Source organism: Poeciliopsis prolifica, unplaced genomic scaffold (genome assembly GCF_027474105.1).
Source record: "Poeciliopsis prolifica strain line A6 unplaced genomic scaffold, Auburn_PproV2 SCAFFOLD004, whole genome shotgun sequence".
Lineage (NCBI taxonomy): Eukaryota > Metazoa > Chordata > Actinopteri > Cyprinodontiformes > Poeciliidae > Poeciliopsis > Poeciliopsis prolifica.
In genome coordinates, this window is record NW_026562379.1 from 1,469,286 (window position 1) to 1,493,200 (window position 23,915).

The 23,915-nt window shown below is 36.8% G+C and overlaps 1 protein-coding gene across 6 annotated transcripts in view; it reads left to right on the top strand.

Moving 5' to 3' along the window:
- Positions 1–23,915, top strand: part of arhgef12a (Rho guanine nucleotide exchange factor (GEF) 12a) — a 52,025-nt gene that overhangs the window by 9,966 nt on the left and 18,144 nt on the right. For 4 of the 6 annotated variants that reach the window (XM_055028127.1, XM_055028128.1, XM_055028130.1 and 1 more), the window contains 4 exons: positions 13,122–13,142; positions 14,918–15,009; positions 18,812–18,877; positions 22,408–22,506. In XM_055028127.1, the coding sequence (XP_054884102.1) occupies positions 13,122–13,142; positions 14,918–15,009; positions 18,812–18,877; positions 22,408–22,506 (278 nt within the window). The remainder of the gene's footprint in view (positions 1–13,121; positions 13,143–14,917; positions 15,010–18,811; positions 18,878–22,407; positions 22,507–23,915) is intronic. The other 2 variants (XM_055028129.1, XM_055028132.1) reach the window with 1 other exon arrangement.

Below are 23,915 nucleotides of genomic sequence, written 5' to 3' on the forward strand. Positions count from 1 at the left end.
TATTTTTTGTAGATTTTAAAAAAAAAATAAAACAGAAATACAACAATATTAAAAACATATAATTACACAATAACGGACCAGTCCAAAAAGTTAATCGCCTCGAAGGAATTGTCCAGCTTATTGTATTTTGGCACGAGAACTGACAAAGGTGCAATTTTTTCTTCATATTAAATAGTAGTATTAGGAGTGGAGCTAAAGCACACACTCGGAGCATTGTGGTGTGTGTCCTAAATTGACACCTTTAACTAGTAAAATTTCAAACTATATACAGTATTTAGATTTTATAGGTAGATAACATCTACATATAGCTAAAGAAAAAAATACCTGATGCTTGAAATTGAGTGTTACCTATGTTTGTTTTTTTTTTTTTACACATTTTGTTCTTAGTGTAAAAAAAAAAAAAAACAATATTGCAATATTTGAATCTTAATTAGGCCTTAGCCAATAAGTAGCAGACAATTTAACCCTTGTTTATATAAAAAAATATAATTTAAATCACTCTGTTTGGGAAAACTATAGACAATGTCACGCTGAGTACAAGTGTTTATGTCATTTATATGAGTGTGTACCATTTGTTCCAGTTGTACAATTATTATTTTACTTTACAGTAATTTCTTCCATTTGCCTGTCAAGTTTCCACATATGTTTTATCACTGAGGAACAAAAAGGCTCTTACTGAAATTAATCAGATTGAAATGATAAATAAATAAAAGCTAGATGTGTTTAAAGTGTAAATTTTGCCAAACAGGCAGCTCTGAACTGTTGTTTGAACCAAACAAGGAAACTATGATCCAAAAAAAACCTGGAGCAATTCACTTGCAATGGGAATGCAAAAGGCTATCCAGCAAACCAAGCAAAATAAGTTATACAAAGAGAGGAAGTGATTTTGATAATGAGTGTGATGAAGAAGTGAATGTTATTAGGAAGACATGCATAATGTTTAATATTGAGATGATTATTGTGACTAACCCATAACTTCCTCTCTGTTTTGTGTCGTCCATCATGGTTTCCTCACTTCTTTTCATGACCTCATGAATTTGAGCACTCAGACCTTTTATCAAGTTTGAGAGTCAGTATTACAATCCATTTGTACAGATGTGTTGCATTGCTGAGTGGTGCAGACACAAGCAAGCAGAAAATCTTGCACATCATCTGTTTTTAATCCACTACTGTGTCATAGAGTCTAAATTGTTCACACACAAATGAACTGATGTACTTTTTTTGTTTGCCAAATGCTGCTGCTCTCTTCTCAGCGGCTGCTTATTTTACCCCTTCGCCATTCCATAAACCTGGCATGAAAACTACGGTCTTACAGTCATTACCAACGAGGCGGATCACAACTTTAGCGTTATTGGTGAATATGTAGCCAGTGTTTTGGAGATTATTACATTTTCTCCCATCAGGTATCCAAAATGCTGCCACATAAGTCATTTGGAAGTGATGGAGGCCTTTTTAATGCTTTCGTAAATGTGTAATTTATTGTGGAACCCTGTCAATTTATTTTGGGGCACTTGATGAATTACTTCCTTTCCTGCTTCAGCATATTGGGGTGTTAACTTAGCGCATTCAGCTTCACCCCTGGGGCTTATGAAATGTCTTTAATCTAACTTTAATGTGATTACACGTACAACTTACTGGACAATATTGCAAGATAGAATTGGTTTTGACAAACAATACCTTGATATTTTATTTTTTATGAGATCTTGTTCGAATTACAGATGGTTACACCTCCATCTATCAAAATCTAATCTAGCCCGCTGCTGCGATTTGTGCCTGATTGTTAACGTGTTTGTAGTAATTCAGAACTGTTCCATGTTAAGTGATAAATACATGTCTGACTTTCATAGAAAATGTCATGAAAAGGTCTACTTAGAGTAACTAAAGCATTACACATACACCTATGCAAGGAATGGGAATGTCAGTGTGAAAAGGGATTGTATTTGTGTTTCCAGGTGTGTGTGTTTGTGTGTGTTTGTCGGGCAGACACCTCTACAAACATTGTTTAACATCTTTTCAAAAAGAAACCAGAAGTCAGCAGAGAAAACCTGACACAGTTTGGATTTCAAAAAGCCTGACTAGCTCAGGGAAGTCACTCATTGATTAGCATTGGTTTCAGGTCTGGTAGCAGGGCTCACTAATAATCAGCGGTTTGGTCAGGTTAACACCTTTTTTCCTTCCCCAGTGCTCGAGGACAGCAGACAGCATAGCGTGAAGAAATGTCTATCCCCCGGCCCTCATGTCAGGAATCCCGATGAGGTTTATTGGGGCAGAAAGGGCGCAGATTCCCCCCTGAGGCTGTAGCTTGAGCTAAAAAGCTATTGGTCTTGTTTCTTTAACACACGCCACACCTCCATGGCTTTTTCTGTCTCATTCGCTTATTTAATCCCTTTGTTCCTTAAAACTATGTTGCACTGAAGAGTGCAACATGACAAGACTGTGAAAATGTGCAGAAACTACTTTGTTTTATATTTGTGTAATGTGGACGTTGATTTAAAAAAGTAGCAGGATAGATGGGTGTAGAAAATTTGCAGAGAATGGAAAATAGTGACATCATGCAGACTCCCTGTCGGTGTGTGACTCGGCTAGAAAATTGTTTTTGTGTTCCTGTACCTTCTCATTGGCTGGCTGCCAACATAAATCAGACTGTATCATTACATGCATAGGACAGGCAAGCTTTAGGAGGCGCTGTCAATGGTTGGCTGGTAAAAAAGCAGTGATTGCCAGTTCCATGAGGTACTTACTTTGCATGCCAGCAGGCATTGCTCAGCACAAATAACAACCTGAGGACAGCACTCCAGCCACACAGATTCCAAATGCAGTTTGCCAAGATTTCCAGTCTAATCTGTCATCTCAGGATGTGTTTTAAGATGTGATGTTGGATTAGACACACCTTAGTCTAAGCTCTGCAGCCATGGAGGCTTCTGTCTTAGTTCTGACTTAGTACTGTGCTGTGAAGAAGTACCTGTTTTTTTTTGTTTGTTTGTTTTTGTTTTTTTTTTAGGTTTCTTCTACTTTTTGTCAAACATAAAATGTTTCAAATGATCAAGCATTTTTATATCAGACAATGAGTTGACTAAATCTAAAATATGAAAGCCAGTTATTGTGGGGAAAATGCTACCCAGACCAATATGAGAAAGGAATGGTTCCCTAAATAAAACTAGTTGCACACTGTGGGCACCACTATGGCTTTGCCAAAATTGGCAGTTTTTTCGATTTCCATTAGAGGGATTTTGACCCATTCTTCTTTGCTGGATTGTTCATTCATCAGGTGCTGACGCAGGAAAACATCCTTCCAATAAGCTATTCAGCTCTGTCTTGCGTGCCTCCTGCCACCGCCATGTTTGAAGGTTTCATTGAAGTTTCTTTTATTAAATTCTCTGTTAGTTTCACACTTTATGTTATGGGATACACACTGTTCCACATTTTCTCCACTTGAGGACAGTGGCTCTAACTGTGGTTTGATGGAGTCTCAAACCTTAAAAATAGCTTGGTAACCCTTTCCAGATGGATGGATTTTTGTGACTTTGTTTCTAAGGTTTTCTTGAATTTCGTGATAATACAAGTCTGGCAGTCTGAGTGAGACATTCGCCTTCTGCATTAGACCAGAACCAAACAGTGGGAGTTTAAGGTTTAAGTATTTACTTCCTCAAGTCCTCGGCTCCTCAAAGCTATCTAATCTGCTTTGTGGCTTCTAGAAGTTGAGTAGCTGAGGCTGTTTTGAATCCCATGAAATTCAGACCAATCAAACAATAGTTTCGCAAGGAGAAGGGGGCAAAAATTTCACCAAGGAAGTTGTGGCAAGAAGGGACGGAGGACATAAAGCTGAAAATGATGTGATTTTTGTCACAGAACTGCAACAATGAGAACTGATTTCAGCAGTTCAGCTGAACCATGCAGAGCCCCAAACTATATTTTGTTTACTGAACTGTCTGCTAACTTTGGTCGAGTTTTCTGTATCATTTGTCCTCATTTGACATTTTTTTATGATAACTTTATTTATAATGCTGTAGATTTACATACAATTCAACAGTTTACAGCTTCACAGGTTTCCTCCCAGTTTACACAAGTTTGTTACTTTGCATGCTGTTCCTTTGTTTCAGTTTGAAAGATCCAGTAGCTTACAGGAATCAAAACGTGTTCAAGGTCTACGCCCATAGAACCGTCTGTCGTCTTCTTCTTTTTTCTCTCTCTGTGGCCTGCCCTGCTACCAGCCTTTCTTACTGCCACTTTTGCCACAGCTCTGCCACAGTTTTCCATCAAAACACCAAACCTCAATGGAGCATTCAAGCCCAAACCCGCTCCAGCGCTGCCCCTCCCTTCTGCCCATCTATGTTCTGACTCTGCCTTCTTTATGCCTTACTCACTCTCTGCACGTTTAGTGAGCCAGTGCAGAAAGAGGCCCTCATTTTGATTGTGACAGCAATGTAGCATCTGAAGATTTCAGTGAGCCAAGTAGCTTAATGAATTGAGTTTTTACTCAAAGAAAAACATGATCAGCTACGGTTTTTCTTGTCTTTTTGTTGGTTTAGATTTCATCGCAATCTAAAGGTTTTCAGAAATGTATAAAATAAGAAAGCCTTATTGTCATACAATGTGATGTGGTGACACTAGATAGCAACAGGAATAGACAAAACATGCTGTGCAATTAACTACCAGCCATATTGCCTTAACAACAGATAACTAATTTGCCAAGAACTGTAGTCAAATGCACAAAATGTTGCAAAAAGTTTTAAATGTCAGTTTATATATCTGTATATACATATAAGTATTAGTATGACAGACATTTTGATGTTTTGAAACCTTTGCTGTTTAAAAACTTGGCATGCCTTGGTACTGTCATCCAACCAATGCCTAGTTCTTAAAGCAAATTGCTGTACGTTACAAACATGTTCAATGAAATACAGTCATGGTCCTTAAGGAAGTGCAATGGGGAGCTCTCTTTTTTTAGAGAACAGTTCTCTAAAAAAGCTTGTTGGTTCTAGTTTTGATGCTTTACGTTATGATAAAGCAGCAAACAAGTATGTCGTCATGCTGTCTGAGATCCAATAGCACCTGTTTGAGATTCTTTTGGTTCTCACTTGTGAGTATCCTAAACAGTAAACTCACCATTTCACAATGTGCAGTAATACATATGTGAGTGATATCTGCTGAGTGTTAAAGCTCTCAATTAGAGGTTATCCATCGAAAAATCTCTGACGCTGCTATTTTGTGATAACACTTGATCTACAGCTGAACCCAAAATATTAACATCCCTGTCAGATTTAGTTTTAATTTAGAACAGCATATTGAATGGTAAAAAAAAAAATATCACAAAGGACTACTTGGAGACAATGTTGGGAAAAATATGGTGTGAAAAATACTCTGTATTCGTATAACTTGTTTCCCTGTTGAATAGGTCAACTTATTGGTCTGACTGAGTTGTTCTTTATTGGCTGAGGTGTTGGAGCTCATGGAGAGTGGTGGGAAGTGGTAGTGAAGAAAGAAAAGCATCCAGAAAATGGTTAATTATAGTTAATATTATTATAATTTTCAAAAGTAGTATTTTTATTCAAGGTTCAAGTTTGTTTTCTGATAGGAAATGTCTGAAATATCTGTCAAAAGATAAAAAGACAACTAACAAGGTGTATTATTTTATAAGAGAAAACCTATATATTTATTTACATTCTAACTTAAAATGGCTTGCCAAATAATGTACCAGTTTCTAATTGCTGCTGTCTGTAACATACAAGTCCCCTGGAATGATCACTGAATTAATTATGGGTTAGTTGTACACATTGAATTCTTAGATAATCAATTTGCTGGAGATTTGATAGCAAGATGTTGTTTTGGAGATAGAAGATGGAGTTTGCAGTTGGCTTGGACTACTGTGATTGCAGGGTTTCCCCCAGTATATTATAGGTCTTGCGGCCCGCCTTCTTTACGAGCATTTTTAAAAAATAAAAAAAACACAATTTTTTTACTTTGTAAGCCGGATTGCAAGTATCTCTGTTGCTCTGAGCGTTTCACTGGCGGAGCAGATTTATTCCTAAATTATATGTTGATAGAAGATAGGTTTATAGTTAATGCATTTAAAGCTGGACCAATCACATCACTGGAGCCTCTACACGTTGCCGCTCATGCTGCAGCAGCTGGGTGTCTTAAGTTTACCTCAGCAGGATCGTGTGCACTTCCTTTCACTCAAACTGGACACAGGCTGACCTGTATGGATATTTACATCAACCCCCTATGAGGAATTATGTTTCTTTCTGTAGTTTATAATCAAGATAGGAGTTCAAACCCCACTGCGTGCGCAGCTCTACGTGAACCGCTGGAATAACTTGTAGTCGCGTTTTCAGAGGACTACACGTTTCAGAAACTTTTCCGTCTCAACACACTCTGACGTCCTACTCTGTCTGCACTGATAAAGTTTATGTGTGCGGTCCTGGTTAACCGGTGCATTAGTAGTTAACGAAGCATCAAGCCATATCAAATGATTTGTCCACTCAGTAAGAAAGAGTTAATGCGTGCAGCTGCGCAGAGACCTGAGAAACTCGTCCCATAAACTGGACCAACCAAAATAGTTCCTTGAGCAGAATTTGACTTAAGGGCTCCTCTTGCTACTCAAGCGAAATAAGTTGGACTAAACTAAGTCTTGATGTGGCAAATCAGACTATAGTTTTTATCTACCAATGTATGTGCCATTACCTTAGAATTGTAAAACACACTATGTAGATTCATTAACTGCAGGCTTTGGATATGATTTTTTTTTTTTCATCACATCAGACATAAAATAAGCCTTTTAAGTACAGAAATGAGAAGTATGTACTTTCTTAAATGTTTTTTTTTTTCTTTTTTTCAAAAGGTACTTTTAATCTGTCGAACAAGCCTCATCTGCGTGCATATTCCATCTACTAAATATGGCTGCATTGGTATAATTTTTTTTGCTAGATTTTACTAGAGAACAATGTGCAACCTAATTCACTTATGGTGTTCTCTGTGGGAACAGATGGCCTACATTTTTTGTTCATTTTGTTCACCAGCTGAGCAAACTTTCACTTCCTTTGCACGTGTATGGCAAACCCCATTCGCTAAAATTGACACTGCTCTAGTATAGCTTAGATGGGTGGCAAACATCATATTTACTTTTAATATAAATTAACATGCACAGTGGAAACTGTCTTGGCACTACGGCAGAAGCAGATACCTATAATTTTTGTTATTTCCTTTCTGAGGGTTACAGCCAATCAGCACCAAGGAAAATCAATGGCGCTTCAATAGCATTTCAAGTAGCACAGCACAGTGGTATTTCAGCTTCCTTACCAGCATTTTCTTTAGATTATTTGGATATGCTCTACTACAAAGAAAATCTGGAAAAAAACAAAATCATAGTAGAATTTTTGTGAATAATTTGGAGTTACTTTCCATGAGAAAATCCACAAATAGGTGACTGTGAATACTTAACCACTATTAGGCGGAGGTTCAATGTAGAGTGTTAATAATACACAAACCTCTATCTATGCAAAGGATGCAGAGTATTTAGTTCTGTTACCAACATTTCCTTTTGGTTGTTTTGAGTATTTTGTCTGAATTTCTAAAAGAAAAACCAAAAAAACCTGTAAAGTCTCTGTCATCTCTAAGTATACCTGATTAGTTGAATACATTTCCAATACTTAAAGTATGAAATAGGCCATATGCTAGTCATTTCCCTTTAAAGGTGAATATAACAAGTTGATTTTCTCCATTATATGTCTGTAAGATACATCAGTATATCAAATGACCTACATTAAGGGGGATCAGTGTTTCCCAAACAGAAGATGCACTGCAGCTGGATGTGACTCATTGTGCAGCTGGTGTCCCATCTTCTGTTCTCTGAGTGCTCCTGAGTACTGCTGCTTGGCTCATTGAGTGGTTAAGGTGTGCTTATGATTGTGCTGCAAAGATTCTGCATCATATGACTTGATGGGTGTTTTTTTTTTTTTTAATAGGCTATTGTTTTCTAATAGCCTTCGATCAAGGTTCCCATCCACCAGTGCATCAGGTTTCTTCACTATGACATGCTCAAAGATGAATGATTTTACTTTCTTGCATTATCTCAGGAGTGAGGACGTGGCTTGGAACAGCAGTTTTGACCAAGCAGATTTAGCCTTACTGGAATCAGTGCAGGACCAGACGTGGTTATTGATCAACATGGCACATTTTTTGGTGCAGTTTTTACCATAATTAATTTAAACATAAGACTGTTGTTCTTGTCATCTAGATTTCCATAGATAACATGGAAATTAATTTTGGCCTGGGTTTAGCCACTACCTTAATCCAAATATATTGTGCAGATATTTATGTAAACTGCAAAAAAAAAAAAGACCTTTTTTTCCCCAATGTCAAGTTTTACTATCTATAGTTGTAGGTCAGAAAGATAACTAAAGTTGTTTTTGTATTTGGTAAATATCAGAATAATAAGAGTTTGTTTTGTTTTTTTTCTAAAAAAATGTGTTATTACGTTGCCTTTTCTACTTTATAACTTTGGGCAAACATTTTAGTTCTCCTGTCATAAGCTTCTCTCAGCAGTTTGCTTGGATTTAGTCCCATTCATTCTGACAGGCCTTGAATCAGGTTGTTGGTCAGATACATTTTCATCTCAACGACATTTTTATGGAATTAAGAGACTTTGAGTTTCAGCCTCTGTGTAACTAATTTGTTTTGTATTTCTAGAGCTGTCTGTTTGGAAAAAGACATTTCTGTCTAAGCTTTAACTTCCTGCCAGATGTCCAGAGATGTTGGTCCAATGTTGCCACATAATATTATTTGCCGTTTGATTTGTGCACCAGTCTCCCCTCTAGCAAAATGTCATCACAGGAAATACGTCACATTTTGAATTGTGTTGTTAAGCTTGTAATATTCTTTCCTTTTCCTCCAAATGTAACTATGATCATTATGGCCAAATATTTCAGCTTCAGTTCTATAAGAAAACCAGACACCTGTCCAAAAATTGGTTCTCTGAGTTAATTTTACAAAAGAGAATTTTGTTTTCTGTGTTGCTTCTGAAGTGATGGTTTCTTCCATTCTGAGCAGCTTTTCAGCTCATGTTGTTAGGGTTTCTATCACTGTGGATCAGCATGCTGCCTTTCTAGCTTCAGCCAGGACGATTGGGTGTTTTGTTTTGGTTCTGCTGTTGATACACATATTTTCCTCTGAAATGTGTGTATTGTTTTTTTTCCTCCTGTAGAGTGTGATCAGTGGGCATTCCAATGGTGTCTATACTTGTGTGCAATTGCTTGCCTAGATGGCTACATCAGATATCTGGATGAGGAAAAAAAAATGTCTACAGTTCTCTTTCTGATAGCGTAGCTGATTTCTTCTTATTTTTTTCATGATATCACACAAGGTAGCACCGTGTTTTGAGGTTTTGCCTTAAGACATCGACATGTATACCTCAAGAAAATGTCTTTATTAGATTATTCAATCTATTAAAAGCTTACATAACCATCATTGTGATACATACAGTTATCACAATGATACAAAGAGTTATGTATCACAATGATACATAACTGTATCACAATGATACAATTATGTATCACAATGATAAATAACTGTATGTATCATTGTGATACATACAGTTATCACAACATACAGTGTTTCAGTAGATTATTCCTAATAGAACATTACATAACGCAGGAAAACATAAATGTTTGACGTAACGTCAGACAGTGAGGAACAGAAATTTTCTTTGTCTCTTTGTACGGCGTATGTAAACATCTGATTTCAAATTTGTTCGGCAGTTTGATAGACAAATGCAAAAACAGCATGTAGAAATCCAGGTAATCCAGATTTTCAGAGTTTCAGAAAATTGTTCAGTTTTACTAGCTATCATTTGTAGTTGTTCCACACTAAGACTTTCCTAAAACAACAGTCACAGTTTCTGTAATTAATCTCGGGTTTTCCCCAGAAAGCGCTTGTTAAAAAGTCATTTATAAAACACATCTTATTTGGATGTATTTTGTATTTATCTGTTTTAATAAAGATATTATAGAAAGACTGATGTTTCACTCAATTTAAAACCTAGCTTGCATGTCAGTCATTGTTCCTTTGTGATCAACTAAGAACAACATCTGCCGACTCAGTTTTACTGTCTCTGAACTTTTGCATTCGCATGTAAAGTTTCAGTATGCATGTGTGTGTGTTTATGACTTTTCCATCTTTCCAACTCAGAGGTTTCTTAGGGAGGGGACTACTTAAAGCTGTTTTTTTTCTCTTCTGCTTGAAGCTCTGGAACTTATTACAGTCTGAGGCATTTTCATAAACAGGCCATTCAGCTGCCTCTGCACGGCTCTGAATGAGACTCAGTGTCACAAGGATAAAGAGAGTTAATGTGGGCTGGTTAGTCGCACGACCTCCCTATTACGGAAGCCTGCATTTGTAGACCATTTTGTGTTATATTAGTAGGGCTTTCAATTTTAAAAGATTGCAATGCAATTGCCACTGAATGTTTTCTGTGCACACTTTTAGGTACTTGGACGAGGTATTTTGCATGGCATATGACATGTATATGATCTATGCTGCTATTAATACAAAATTAAGAGCATCCAAATGGACACTATTTGGCGATTACAATGCATTTTTAAAGATGATTTCATTGCTGCCTGACTCATCAGGGTGAAAAGGAGCAAAAGTGACTCTAAACTGCACCTTGTGGTTTCTGTTTCATAAAACAACTTTTAAGTTTTTTGTGATTTTTAAATAAAACAGCGTAACATGTCACCAGGGATTACACACAGGCCATACCTCAATACATTACCCCAAGAATGCACACATAAGAGTGTTCTCATGAATTGGTTACAGTGGCTTAGTGATAGAATCGTAGTGCTATGATCTGAAGATGGACAGTTTTAATCCCTTCCAATGGTACCTGGCATTCTTCTAGGATGTATATATGTTGAACACTTGAGTAACATAAGCAGCAGAACTATTAAACGATCACCACTTGGTGAATTAAATCAGGTGTGTGAAGGGGGACAGGCTTTGTATGAACACTAAAATACGGCGGGACCCCGCAATCAAGAGAGTCTTTATCTCTTATGGAGGTGCGTTATATCAAAAAAATATTTAATTTCAAGTCTACTTTTAAAACCTGATGATGGCACTGATGATGTTTTACACGCATTTTGCTGGCACTTCTGGCATTAAATAAGTTCCCAACACCCCTCTAGAGCTTAAGCATCTCAGCCACTAATGATTTACTTCAGCCGAGGGGATTAAGGGCAATGAGTGTGCGTCCAACTGTTCAAATATATTAGCAATATCCAGGGAGCTTAAAAACCTGACACTTGAATATAGTATCCTACCAGATTTTGTCCAAGCAATCTTTTCAAAATGCAATATTTCACACGCTGATATTGCACCGATTGTTACTAGAGATGCAAATCTTTCTGTGTGTAGCGATTCAGTTCCAGTTTTAGGATCATGATTCGCTTTAAAAACAATTTTTAATTCAGAAATCAGTCGAAAGATTTTGTGTAATTTATGTGACTGACAAAAAGAAAATACTTTAAAAAAAAAACATTTATTTAAAATAATTCCATAAGGTACTGTATCAAATTCCATCAGTTTCTATTTAGTGAAAAATAGCTTTGTGCATACAATTTTGTAACTTAAACTGCCAGTATTAGATGTGCTTAGATGCCTGACTTTTTAAATAAAATAAAATAAAATATAAAAAAAATATTCAAAATATATTTTTTACAAAAAAATTAAGCAGACTAAAATCAATTTTTGAGCATGTTGATTCATCGATTTAGAATTGCCAGCACTATGAATTACGATTGTCTTTACAAACTACGATTGTCTTTACAAACTGCTTTTTCTTTTTCTTTTTTTTGCATCTCTAAATGTATTTAAGTGTATATTGCAATTGTACCATTCTACTGGTTTATTTGGGGAAAAACCTTTACCAACAAGTCAAATCAGATTACCATGGTATAAATGTATCCCAAAAAAAAACAGCCCTTGTGGTAGGAAGCCAGTAAATAACACAGAACCATGGGAGTGGTGTTCTGAATGGAGGCTTGTGGACCTTCCCTATTGTGGAAGTAGGAGTTGTCGATATGGACTGAAAGGTTTATCTCAATATCTTTTGGTACTACTGTGACAACAAAAGTGAAGATAAGAACTATTTATTACTACGTTTTTGGGTAACTGCATGTCTGTGACTGCATAGCAAAGCATTCCTAGCGTCACAAACACAAATACTGCTCTTGTTCTTTATGTCCTTCTTCAGGACATCAGTCACATAAAGAAGTATGATTTGTATCGCTAAAGTGCACAGACTAACTGCATGTAATAATTTTGTCCAAAATTATTTTTGTTTATTTATTTATACTACAAATAGTGAAGACAATAAACTAGCAATCCCTGCAATGTGGGTAAGTTTGGGGGATTTTACACAACTTTAAATCAAAATTCTTATGGCGATATGCAACAGTAAATAAATTATAACAATAAATGTCCATCCTTAGGTTAAAGATACTAACCCTTCTGTTTGTTAGGTCCCAGTTTAAGGTTTACAAGTTTTAGACGCATGTTTAAAAAGACTGTTTTACAGTGTCTATATATACATTAGTCAGCTAACAGTGGAAATAATAGCTCAGACTTCAGTGTTTGTGGTGGCTGGGAGTAAAGATTCTTGTGAAAGTAAGTGTTAAGAAATTTTAAACAGTATTTATTTATGTTTTTGTTGCAAGAAGGAGATTAAAACAACTTGGCTCCTTCATTGTCATGAAAGTGAATTATTGAATGAATGCGTGCTGGATCTTATTTGCCGTTTCCTCAAAAGTAATTTTTTTGCAGACGTGCCATATATAAAATCCCTGCTTACTATAATAAAGTTGTCGTGTCTTTAAGGAATTAAACTCCCAACAGCTGCACGCAAAGCAAAAATCTGAAAGGCAGAGCCGATTTGACCTGGAAAAGATTTTAATCTGCAGCTGAAGAACTCTGATGTTTGATGGGGATTATTATGTTTACCACTATATGAGTCTCAGCAAATATTGATACCATCTTGTTTTTCAACCTGCAACATCCGTATAATTAACTAATTTGTGCGTTGAAGTTTAATAAATATTCTGATTATTGGTGTCTTTATTTTGCAGGTTTACCAAGAAAGCGATAAGGTAAGACTTTTCTAAATAAATTGTCCTGTCAAGGCTTTCATAATTTTTAATTAGGTTGTCCTGCTGTAACTTTCACAGGTTTAGATTAAAGTTTTACTTGTCTTGCTGTGTTATAACATAGAAGCCTTTAACATTTGGACCAAACATCCCCCGCCAGCCCCCGCTCATTCTTGAACACATACACATTAAGCGCAGGACAAAGGGCTTCCTTTTCTATGAGCAGCCCATGACTGCCTTCCACTGCGAACTAAACAGTGGCCTTTTTACTGTTGGGGCCAGCATAGGCAGAAGCGGCCATACATAGCCGCTCCTAGGTTCAAGCAGGAGTTTTGTCCTGTGGCATATCCGCCGAGGAGTGTCTGTTATGTGGCACTCGTCTCTGGGCACTCAGCAGAGCTGCTCCACATCCTCTCTGACTGTCACATTATACATCGGACACACTCAGACTGATTCATTCACTGCAAGGTCTTTGAGTAACACCATTCTCAGCGCTGAAATAAACCAGCAGTATTTGCATTATTCGCTGGCCTGAATTTTATGCTTATTAGCACATTAGCCACTAAACTTTGTCACACTTTACAGTCACAAACTTTTTTTTTTTTTTTTCTAATTAGGATTTAATGTGATAGAGGGTTAGTGTCAAATTCAGTGAAAATGATAAATGGTTTACAAACGTTTTTTCACAAAGAAGAGATTGAAAATTGTGGTGTGCCTAAGTTAATAACCTCAATCTATACTTTACAACCTTTCCAGCTGACAATCTTTTTGGGTATAGCTCTATCAATCTTTCGTATCTAGAGTATGAAGTCTTTGCCCATTTTTATCAGAACAGATATTGCTCAGTCAGACTGGGTGGAAAGTTTCTGTAAGAACTGTCTTTGAGGTCTTGCTGCATATTTTCAGTTGTATATATCGTAGTCTGGACTTTGACTGGACATTTTGGTCCTTTTGCGCTTCCTCTGTTTAAGGTTGCATCCTACTCCCACTGAAAAGGCCTTTTCAGCTTTCAACCCGTAAATGCTTTGGATTTAGTTCACATATCTTACCCATTAACTCTGACAAGCTCTGCTAGTCCAGTTGAAAAAGGCAGCATACTTCAGCCCTCACCATTATTTCAGTCTGTTTTTTTTTTTTTTCAGACTGACATCCAGCTTTTCTGATTAATTCTCTTTCTTCAGCCTGTAATGTTAGCTGGAAAGCCATGTTGGTGTGTTTGGAGTTGTACCATGCTCTTCATTTTCAGATAACGCACTGATAAATGCTCTGTGAGATATTTTAAGTAGCCTAACCCTGCTGTAAACTTCTCAACAATTTTCTCACTGCCCTTTCTGCTGTGGCCCTTAGTCTTCAGGATGTCACATAAATATGCACTAATGTTCACTAATAACTTCTGCCTTCACAAGACAGACAGATTTATGCATGGACAGACTATTTAACTTTGGGATTTCTTTTGAGTTTGATTTTATTTAGGAGTGTCATGTCAGTTGGGTCTTGAATGCAGATATACACCAACATTTTTCTTTGTTTTTGTGCAAGAGGTTACAAAATCATTGTCTCATGTTTAATGTTATGCACTTTTTTTTATGTTGATCACATAACATTATTAAGAGTAACATTAATATTTGTGGTTTTAATGGTTTCACAGATGTGGGAGAGTTTAAGAAATGGGTAGTAGAAGTAAATACTTCCACAAAACACTCTTATCATTTTGAAGTCTTTCTTGTTTAGAGCCGTTGGTCGAGGCTTATTTCTCATTTACGTTCTTCTTTCTTTAGAACCAGCAGCATTCTCAGTAAGGACCATCCCCCAGACAAGAAACCCAAAAGTGACAAAGCTTCACTTCCCTCCAATGAGTTTGACCCTACAGGTAATTTCCCATTTTCATTCTCAGGGACATCCTTTCTTTCTGTTTTCCATGTTTGCTCTTCTGCAGTCTTTGTTCTTGTGGCCGCTGCTCAATGTTCCTCCCACTCTTTGTTCTTTCTAACACACACAAAACTGCCAAGCAAAATACTTGTTGTTAATCATTTACCAGAATGCGTGTTGGAAGGGTATAACATTGTATATGTTATATTCTTTTTGCACAATGAAGATATATATGTATAAATAGATTATATTATAATCTGTTTTTGCTGAAATAGATAATATAATATTTTCCCTTTTTTTACATTAGTACTTACATTATTTGATTGTGACTATACAATAAGTTTGGAGACATCACAAAATTTTCATGTGAACAAAGAAATAACCTCCAGTGCAATTCTCTTTCTATTCAACAGAACAATATCTGTTGACTAAGTCATCAGTGATGAGAAAAAAAATTATCTAATGTAGTGCACTGAAAAAAGTGTATAATTGTAGTGGTTGACACTGTCTGCTGACTAATGTCTCATTTTTGTTGAGTGATGCTCATGGGGTATTAAAATTTACTCGACTGTTTTTGCACCAATCCCTTAAGAGATGACTGGAGCTGGATGGTTTTCTGCTCGGGTGGATCAACTTCTATCAAAAAATTTATTCTTTTGCTTAGGTTTTTGAATAGTAATGAAATAACTTTTCAGAAATCAAAACTTGATTTTTTTTCTGACCACAATAAACCATTAGAATCAGGACAAAGAGAAGATATATAAAAAATACCCACAAAAAATGGCTGCAGCTTTGTTGAAGCGATGACATTTGTAAAACACTCTTAATACAAACAGATGTATGTGTTACTTTGGATTTGGACAAATACAAATATTGCTGATGCATGCAGTTGAAAAGACTTATCACATCTGATTGGAATTCAGCTTTTTTGTCCTGAAATATGGAGGACATTGCAGCAAAAAACTGTTCACAGGTCAACTTGTGAAAGGACATTTTTGCAACCTTATTGAGGAACTGTTGTGTGAAAAGGCTCTGTGAACTGGAACTTTATTTCACATTAGACTTATACCACTCCTTGCTTAATCTAAGGCTGCATACTGTTCTATGGTTTGCAAAATCTTTACCTGTTTTATTTTTAAATAAAGTATTAAGGAGGTGTGGCAGTAAGCTGCTTACCGCCGACACAAATGTAGTTAACAATCTGCTCACATTGTTCGGACTTGGTTTTATCTCAGGCATGTACACAGAAACTGACTACTACATTCTCTTGACTACTACATTGTCTTTCATAGTGTTTAATAAAATGCATGACAGTTAAAAGGAGTTGTAGAGGAAGTGTTACCCTCGTCACTGTTTGTTGCAGTACCTCTAAAAATGGTTGCTAAATAAGACATTGACCACAGTCTGGAGCCATGAATTGGCAACTGCACTTAGCCTAAGCCTTTGCATGTTTGGTGTGAGCTGAAGTGATCATCTGGATGTTATGACAAAACCTTCAAAGCTTTTTTTGAAGGTTTTGAATATTGTGACTAATACTGTCTTTTTCGACAGATAGTACAATAGTATTTTGTATGTTTTGTATGTTGCTGTTGGTATGTGTCATGTCAGACTTCTCAGTTTGACACTGGTCAATACTACGTTGCAAAGAAAAACGTTTTCCCTTTATTCTGTCTACTCCTAAACATTTCAGCTCAACGGACAGTTTTGTTTGGGTTTGTTTGTATGAGACAAAGATTGACAGAATAAAATGCAATTTTCAGATGATTTCATTTCTTAGGGAAAAAGTAATCTAAAACAACCATCCCCATCTTTTTAGACACTGAATTAACTCTAATTAAACATACTTTTTGAAACACACAAAGGCCTGATTACAAATAAAATAATAAAAACATCTAATTTGTCCTGTCTGACTATCTCCAAAAGGAACACATCTTGTCCTAAATTCAAAAACAGAAGAGAGCCTGTCAATGAATCTATCTGCCCGGAAAGAGTTACAAAGCCATTTCTAAGGCTTCATGACTCTAACAAACTGCAGTTTGACATGTCTGAACATGGGCTGGACTCCTCCTGACTGGGCCGAGAGGCGTGCGGAAAAAATATAAAGCCTCCCTGAGTCTGCTGTGGGATTCTAACAAACCACAGTGAGAGCCATTTTCCACAAATAGAGAAAACATGGAACAGTGGTGAACCTTGCCAGGAGTTTGCTAGCTTACTGAAATGACTTCAAGAGCGCAACGAGTCATACAGGAAGTCACAAACAACCCAGAAGAACTTTTAAAGCACTGCAGAAAATCACTTGTCTCTGTTCAGGTTTTGTACAAAATTGGATACAAAATTGCATCCATAAGATCCAAGGCCAGACCACACGGGCTTCAGTCATGAAGTAGCTAAAGAAACATTCTGAAAGACACTGTCTAGGCATCAGTCTGCCATTTTAAGCACAAGCATCATTATATTATGCATCAGAATAATACACCAGTATGTCCACTTCTGAGTGGCCATCCCCCTGTGGTGGTGTGCTGTGTGCTTCAACATTGAACCATGCTTGAAAACAATTGTGGCTGAATTAATTCTGTTAATAAGATTGGGCCAAAATTTCTCCTTGTCAGGTGAAAGACTGTTTTCCAGTTATCACAAACACTTTATGTCAGTTGTTTCTATCCAAGGATGACGCTGCTATTTATTAAGTGTAGGGGGCAATTACTTGTTCACATCATGTGTCTTAGTGAATAAGACCATAAGTGTATATATGTCTGTTGTACTAATACAAATGAGTTAATTTTAGCTTTAGTTTGATGAACTGAAAGATTTTAGCTTGACGAAAAAGCAGAAGTAATCTGTTAGGGGCCAAATATTTTTTATTACACTATGCATGAAGGACACAAAAAGCCTCTCTGTCTCTTCCTCAGTCCAGTCTCAGATCTTTGCAGGGTGAAATCGTTGAGGTTCCAAAACCAGTCCGGTGCAACATTGTGACTTTTCCCTCAGGTCTTATCAATCGGCTCAGAACGACAAAGGATCTGATCAAGGCTTCTGTATTCAAAACAAAACAGCAAATCCTCTGTAGCACATGGTGGCTTATCTCTGTGTTATGCAGCCATACAAACAGGATAGTTTTTTTTTCTCTCTCAACAGTTACACAAGATGTGCTCTTCACCACATGTTGTTTTGTGTCACTGCAAATACATTTATGTGATTTTCAGTGGCAGTTACCACCGTGTCTGAAATGACCACCACAGACAGGGAGGATTGAAGCTATATTTATTTGAAATTTACATCAACTTGTTCCCCTTTATCTAAAAAAAAAAAATCACTTTTAATTCATTGTACATTTTAACATGTTTGCATGCTGTAGGTTTCTGCTTGTCTATGTTGTATGTGCATGTTGCATGAACTGTTCTCTTGATTTGAGGTGATTTATCACAATTTTTAAATGGCTTGGATATGTAGTAATGGGCAGCAGATAGAATACAACATCACACAGATGTGGTCTCCGATGATTTATATCTTCAAATTTAAAATCCTTCATTGGCTGTGGTCTTTTCTCCAAACTAATGACTTTTATTTTACCCCTTAACTATCATGAGGACACCAATGTCCTCAGCCATTCACTAATATGTAAGTCAATGGGTGACAGTCGAGGGGTGCTGCCCTTTTGTTCATTTAGTTTTTCTTCTCCCATGATTGTTTCTTCCTCATGATTTTCTCTTTCCTGTTTTGTGTTTCCTTTCCATGTGTTGGTTGTCGTTTATTTTTGTTTACGTGTTTGTGTGCTGCTGGCTTCTGGTGGGGGCTGTGAGCAGAAGCTCTGGTGGTGGAGAAGAGTGGCAACAACAGTGTGCTTGCAGAGGGAAAGCCTGAATCCTGTGGTAAGATGTTTCATGGTGCAATTGCCGGCGTGGCAGCATTAATGTCCTGGTGTGAAGTTGCCGATAGAAAATAACGAATGGCCAGGCTAAAATATAAATTTTAGCCTGCGTGATACAAAGTCAGAGCTGGGCACCAAATCAAAGGATAAGCCGGAGAAATAAGTTACATAAGCATGCAATTTACAGACTATGTAAGCAAAAACGTTGAAAATTATGCCACAGAGTGATTAATAAGCGTTTTATTGAAAAGATATGCAGCTAAAGTATTTTTTTTTGTCTCGCAAGCATGGGAAAGTGTAAGATTCTTCACACTCACAGCAGTAATGTCTATGTATCTCAGTTGTTATTGAAGGAACTTTGAGACAGTAGATTGGTTCCATGGAAGAAGTGAGCAATTTTGAAGTTGTGACTTTTAAAAACTTAGTAAACTGACCCATTCAATAATGTAGATTACTACAATTATATGTCAGCAACTTTTAACTCTGAGTAAAACACATCATATAGATAAATTACACACAGAGGGATGTTTGAAAGCCTTTTTTTCTGGTAATCAGGGTTTTCCACTTACAGACACTGAGTAGATGACATTTAAAATTAGAATATGTCATCAGACCAATAAAACTGGTGAACAGGATGATTGGAAACACTTAATTTTTAGTACAAGAGCCATGTCACTCTATGGATTTTGTATGTTTTTCATAATTTAATCTTGGATAAGTTAACTTTTATTGAATATATTACTAGAAATTGCTAATGCTTAGAAAAATAGGCTTTTTTACCAGCAGCAAAGTATGTTGATGTTTTAAAATTTCGCAGTTTTAATATTACTAAAGGTTTTTTTGTTTTCTGTGGTTTAAAGTCCTTTCAATGAAATGCAAGAGAAGATGACATCCTGATTAATTAAGCTAGATATGAGCTTACTGGTGTTAAGCAGAACGGCAAAAAGGTGTGACATTTTCCACAATAAGCAGTTAAAATTAATAAAATGTGTTCATTTTATTTTTTTGGTTTGGTCAGGTAAGAACTATCAATGTTACAGCAAACATTGTTCCTACTATAATAATAAATACTGCAATATTTTATTTCTGGTTTGAATGACAAAATAGTCTGTGAAGCTAAAAGTCTTGTACTCTTTTGTCAAGCTGGTCACACTGTGAGATTCTCATATTGGCCCATGCCCACTGTAAAACTTAGCTCTCAGTTGGTGTGACGCCTCATTTCCTGAATCCATGCTAACGGGGTCATTATGGAGCGCCGTCGTCCCTGCGGTGTCAGTGCTGCTGTAACTCTGGTCGGCTGCCCTCTCACGCCTGTCACATCAGTTGGGAGTTTGTTTCAACACTGCAATGGCCCACACAGTCAGTTAATTTGAGATTTCTAATCAAATGACTCATAGCGATAGCCTGAAGTTATATAAAGCCCACTGACAGAACACATTGTTAAAGCTGCTGTCAGATAGAGCAGTCTGCAATGGCGATGTTTCAGTTGCTTTCTAGAAAGCATGATCAAGATAACACATTTTTGTCATTATTAGGACGGCATAGGTGTGTTTTGTCTGTTTTTATTTCTCCCTGTGCTTGCTTGCATGATCATGATCAAACTCAGATTCATTGCAAGCAAAAATAAGGTAAGGGTTTCATTTGCCTCAATTTTAGATGTAAGGAAAAGTGTCTGAATTTTGTGAGCCATCCTTTATTGATTTTGATTCCTTTCTTTTGGCATTGTGATGCTGAAAGCACCTCGGCTGCATTAAAGGTCAGTTTATCCCTTAGAGGATATTCCCATGTGTTTCAGTGAAGGGTGCCGATTACATATGAGTTGAACTTTTAAATAATGCATGAGCTCAGATGGTTTAACCTGAGCAGTAATTACAAGACCGCTCTCAAATCCCTCACTGCCATTGTTCATGCCACCTGAAGATTTTGAACATTTCAGCAAAAGATAGAAAATCAGATCTAGAGGCAGATTCACACCAGCTCTGTTCCCCAAACGGCTTTATCTGACACCCCTGCCCTCTCCTCCCCTCCCATCCCCCTGCTCTTTCAGATCTACCTAACCCTCTTTTCCACCAGCCACCCACCCCCCATACTGTGCCATTTGGCTCCCTAGCCTACCTCCCTTAGGCTCAGAAGCCTAAGGGAGGGGGCAGCAGCAGATTTCCAATTTCCAACCCCCCATCTAACCCTTATTGGTGAACATCTTTATTGTTGTTATTGAATTGACCATAAAATTTTAAACATTACTGGAAGACATAAGTTATTGTGCTTAACGTCTGCTTCTTAAAATATGTATGAAGGTTTGTTGTTTTAAGGATAACAATTGTTTTACTTTGTATTTTAACAACTGTGTCCTCATTAGCTTTCTGGTTAGTCTGGCTCTTGTCATCCACACGAGATAAGCTCCTTTCACTGTGGTCAACAAACAAAGCAAGAAAAGAAAAACCTGTCAAGTAACGTTCCTATTTTGATCTTTCTGATCTCAGGATACAGTTCTTTGCAAAAGCTTTAAAACCCTTTGAACTTTGTGACATTCTTTTACTTACAGTCACAGACCTTATTATATTTAATGATAACTGACTTGACCAACACAAAGTAAAATAATGCAAAGTGGAAAGAAAAATCTAAAATGTGTTATGTGCATTTATATGCCTCCTCCTTTATTGTGATATCCATTAATAAAATCCAGTGCACCCAGTTGCTTTCAAGCCCCATCCAGGTAAGAAAATAGCAACTGACCTTTAGCCAACTTAACCTCAGTATAACACAAACTGTTATTAGTGAACAAACATCATCACTAAGACCCAAACAGTAATGACCTGAGACTGAGGCCAATGTTCACACTTCTGAAGGACAGTTACCTTAAACATACAGCCAAAGTTAAAATGTAATGATTTACATGAAACCATCTTTATGTGGCAGAACTAAGTCTAATTAAAAATTTGTGGTAGTGATGTCAAAATATATCCCAGGTGACAGTGCCTTAGCTACTTTGCAAAGAAGAACTTGGAAAATGCCATGCTCTTCATGTGCAAAAACAGAAACCAGACGAATTGCAGGTTAACCTTCAGCTAGAATTACTTGTGCAAACTCAATACATGTATTCCAAGCATGTCCAAATCTTATTTGTTAAAAAAAATGAAAAAACAGAAAATTATATAGAATTTTCATTCAACTTATTCCATAATTAAACAATAAAACAAAACGTCACAGAACTTAAGTGAGTTATTGCTATTTTACCGTAACACAAAGTATCATTTGCATCAAAATGCTTAATTTATGTTTTAACAGCAGCTGTTTAAAAGCATTACTCACATCTATCAGCTTTATAGCTTCTTTCTCTTGACCATTCTGGTTACACAAATTCCCCTTTGACACTGCTTTCAGTGTGACTAATGGGGTAGGAGGAACAAACAAAAATTCTGTTGTGTTTTTTTTTTTTCTTTACTTGCATGTAGGGATGTGAAACTCAAACAACATCAACTTTCTTTTTAGTTAAGCTTAAAATGTTTTCTGTCCTGTCTCACTTTACAGGTCTGGTCCAGCGATGTGTGATCATTCAGAAAGATGAAAATGGCTTTGGGCTTACCGTCAGTGGTGACAACCCTGTGTTTGTGCAGCTGGTCAAAGAAGGTAAAGTGGAGTGTAACGTGTAAAAAAAGAAGAAAAAACAGATTTTACAATGGAAGCTCCTGGTCTGAATCGTCACAGGAGAGATATACACTCCTTTTTATGCCGAGACATCAGGTTCACAAAGTTTCTCGTGAACTTGTATGAAATATTGATACCTGGAATTATTGATGTGATTCTTAAAATGTACCTGATTCCACATTCAATAGGCAGTAAGCTATATTTTCTGCACAGTAGTTTCAGTATAGCTGCAGCTTCTTCTGTCTGGGTACTTGCAGTTAGTTACTGCAGTGCCTTTAGAGGGTAATGAGGCTCTGTTATCAGGTCTCTACAAACATCACATGGGCTGTGTAGAAGAATAAGAAGATAAGAAGAAGAAACTCTTTGGGCTTTTGTTGCATGGTCATCAATGCTTTTTCAGTTGCCATATGTGCCACTGTTCATTAGACGATACAGAAAGCAGTCTTTCTAGGCCTATTTATAAAGATATATACATATTTAGAGTTGGCGTACTGCCTTCGATTATTTATTGCATTTTAATTGATCGTGTTTCTTTGTTTCAAAGAATTTGTGGATGTCCAAATGTGGGAATAACGGCCCCTGATGAGTCATATACAAACCAATGCCCTCCACCTTTTCTTCAGTTGGTCTCATAAGTTTTTCTTTAGATTTTGATCTGCGAGTATATCCATTAATGAAGGTCAGCTTTTTTATGTTTTAAACCATTTCTGTGTCGATTTGGACATAGGTTTTGAGTCAATATCCCGCTGGAACGTATTACAACAAACATTCAGTTTTCTGACAGAATTCACCAGATTTGCACCAGAAAGAGGCCCACAGCAACCCTGGCCCTCCACCTCGCCAAACAGTGGCATTTTGTCACATGCCCTACTGTTCTTTAATGCCAAATTCACCTGGAATGTTCGTTGCTGAAAAGCAGAGTCTCAGTTTTACAAACCCATGTTTACATTTGTGATGACAGGATAGCAAAGCATTTTCCCTATTATACCTTCCAGACAACTTGTGAGTGTGTAGCCAGGGTGTAATGGAGACTCAGTCATCAATGTCACTGATTGTTGGAGTTCTGTGTCGTTGCATTTTGGATATTAACCTTCCTAAATGAGGTGGCAAGATAGTTTTGTTGTTTGTTTAGCCGAGTGGCCATTCAATAAGAGAAATAGGCCTTTACCTGTGTTCATAATCTTGGAAAACAGGGAGTGGTATAATTACATTTATAGAAACTCAACTTCAAAGAATAAATGTATTATTTTATAAATGAACAAAGCAATTGGATGATAGGGCAATGTAAAGAGAACTGATGCAAAATTTAAAAAATTTGTCTTCTGTCCTTTTTATTAGCAGGTGTAAGGTAAAGCTAAGACCAACAACATTTAGTAAGCAAGTACTGTGGG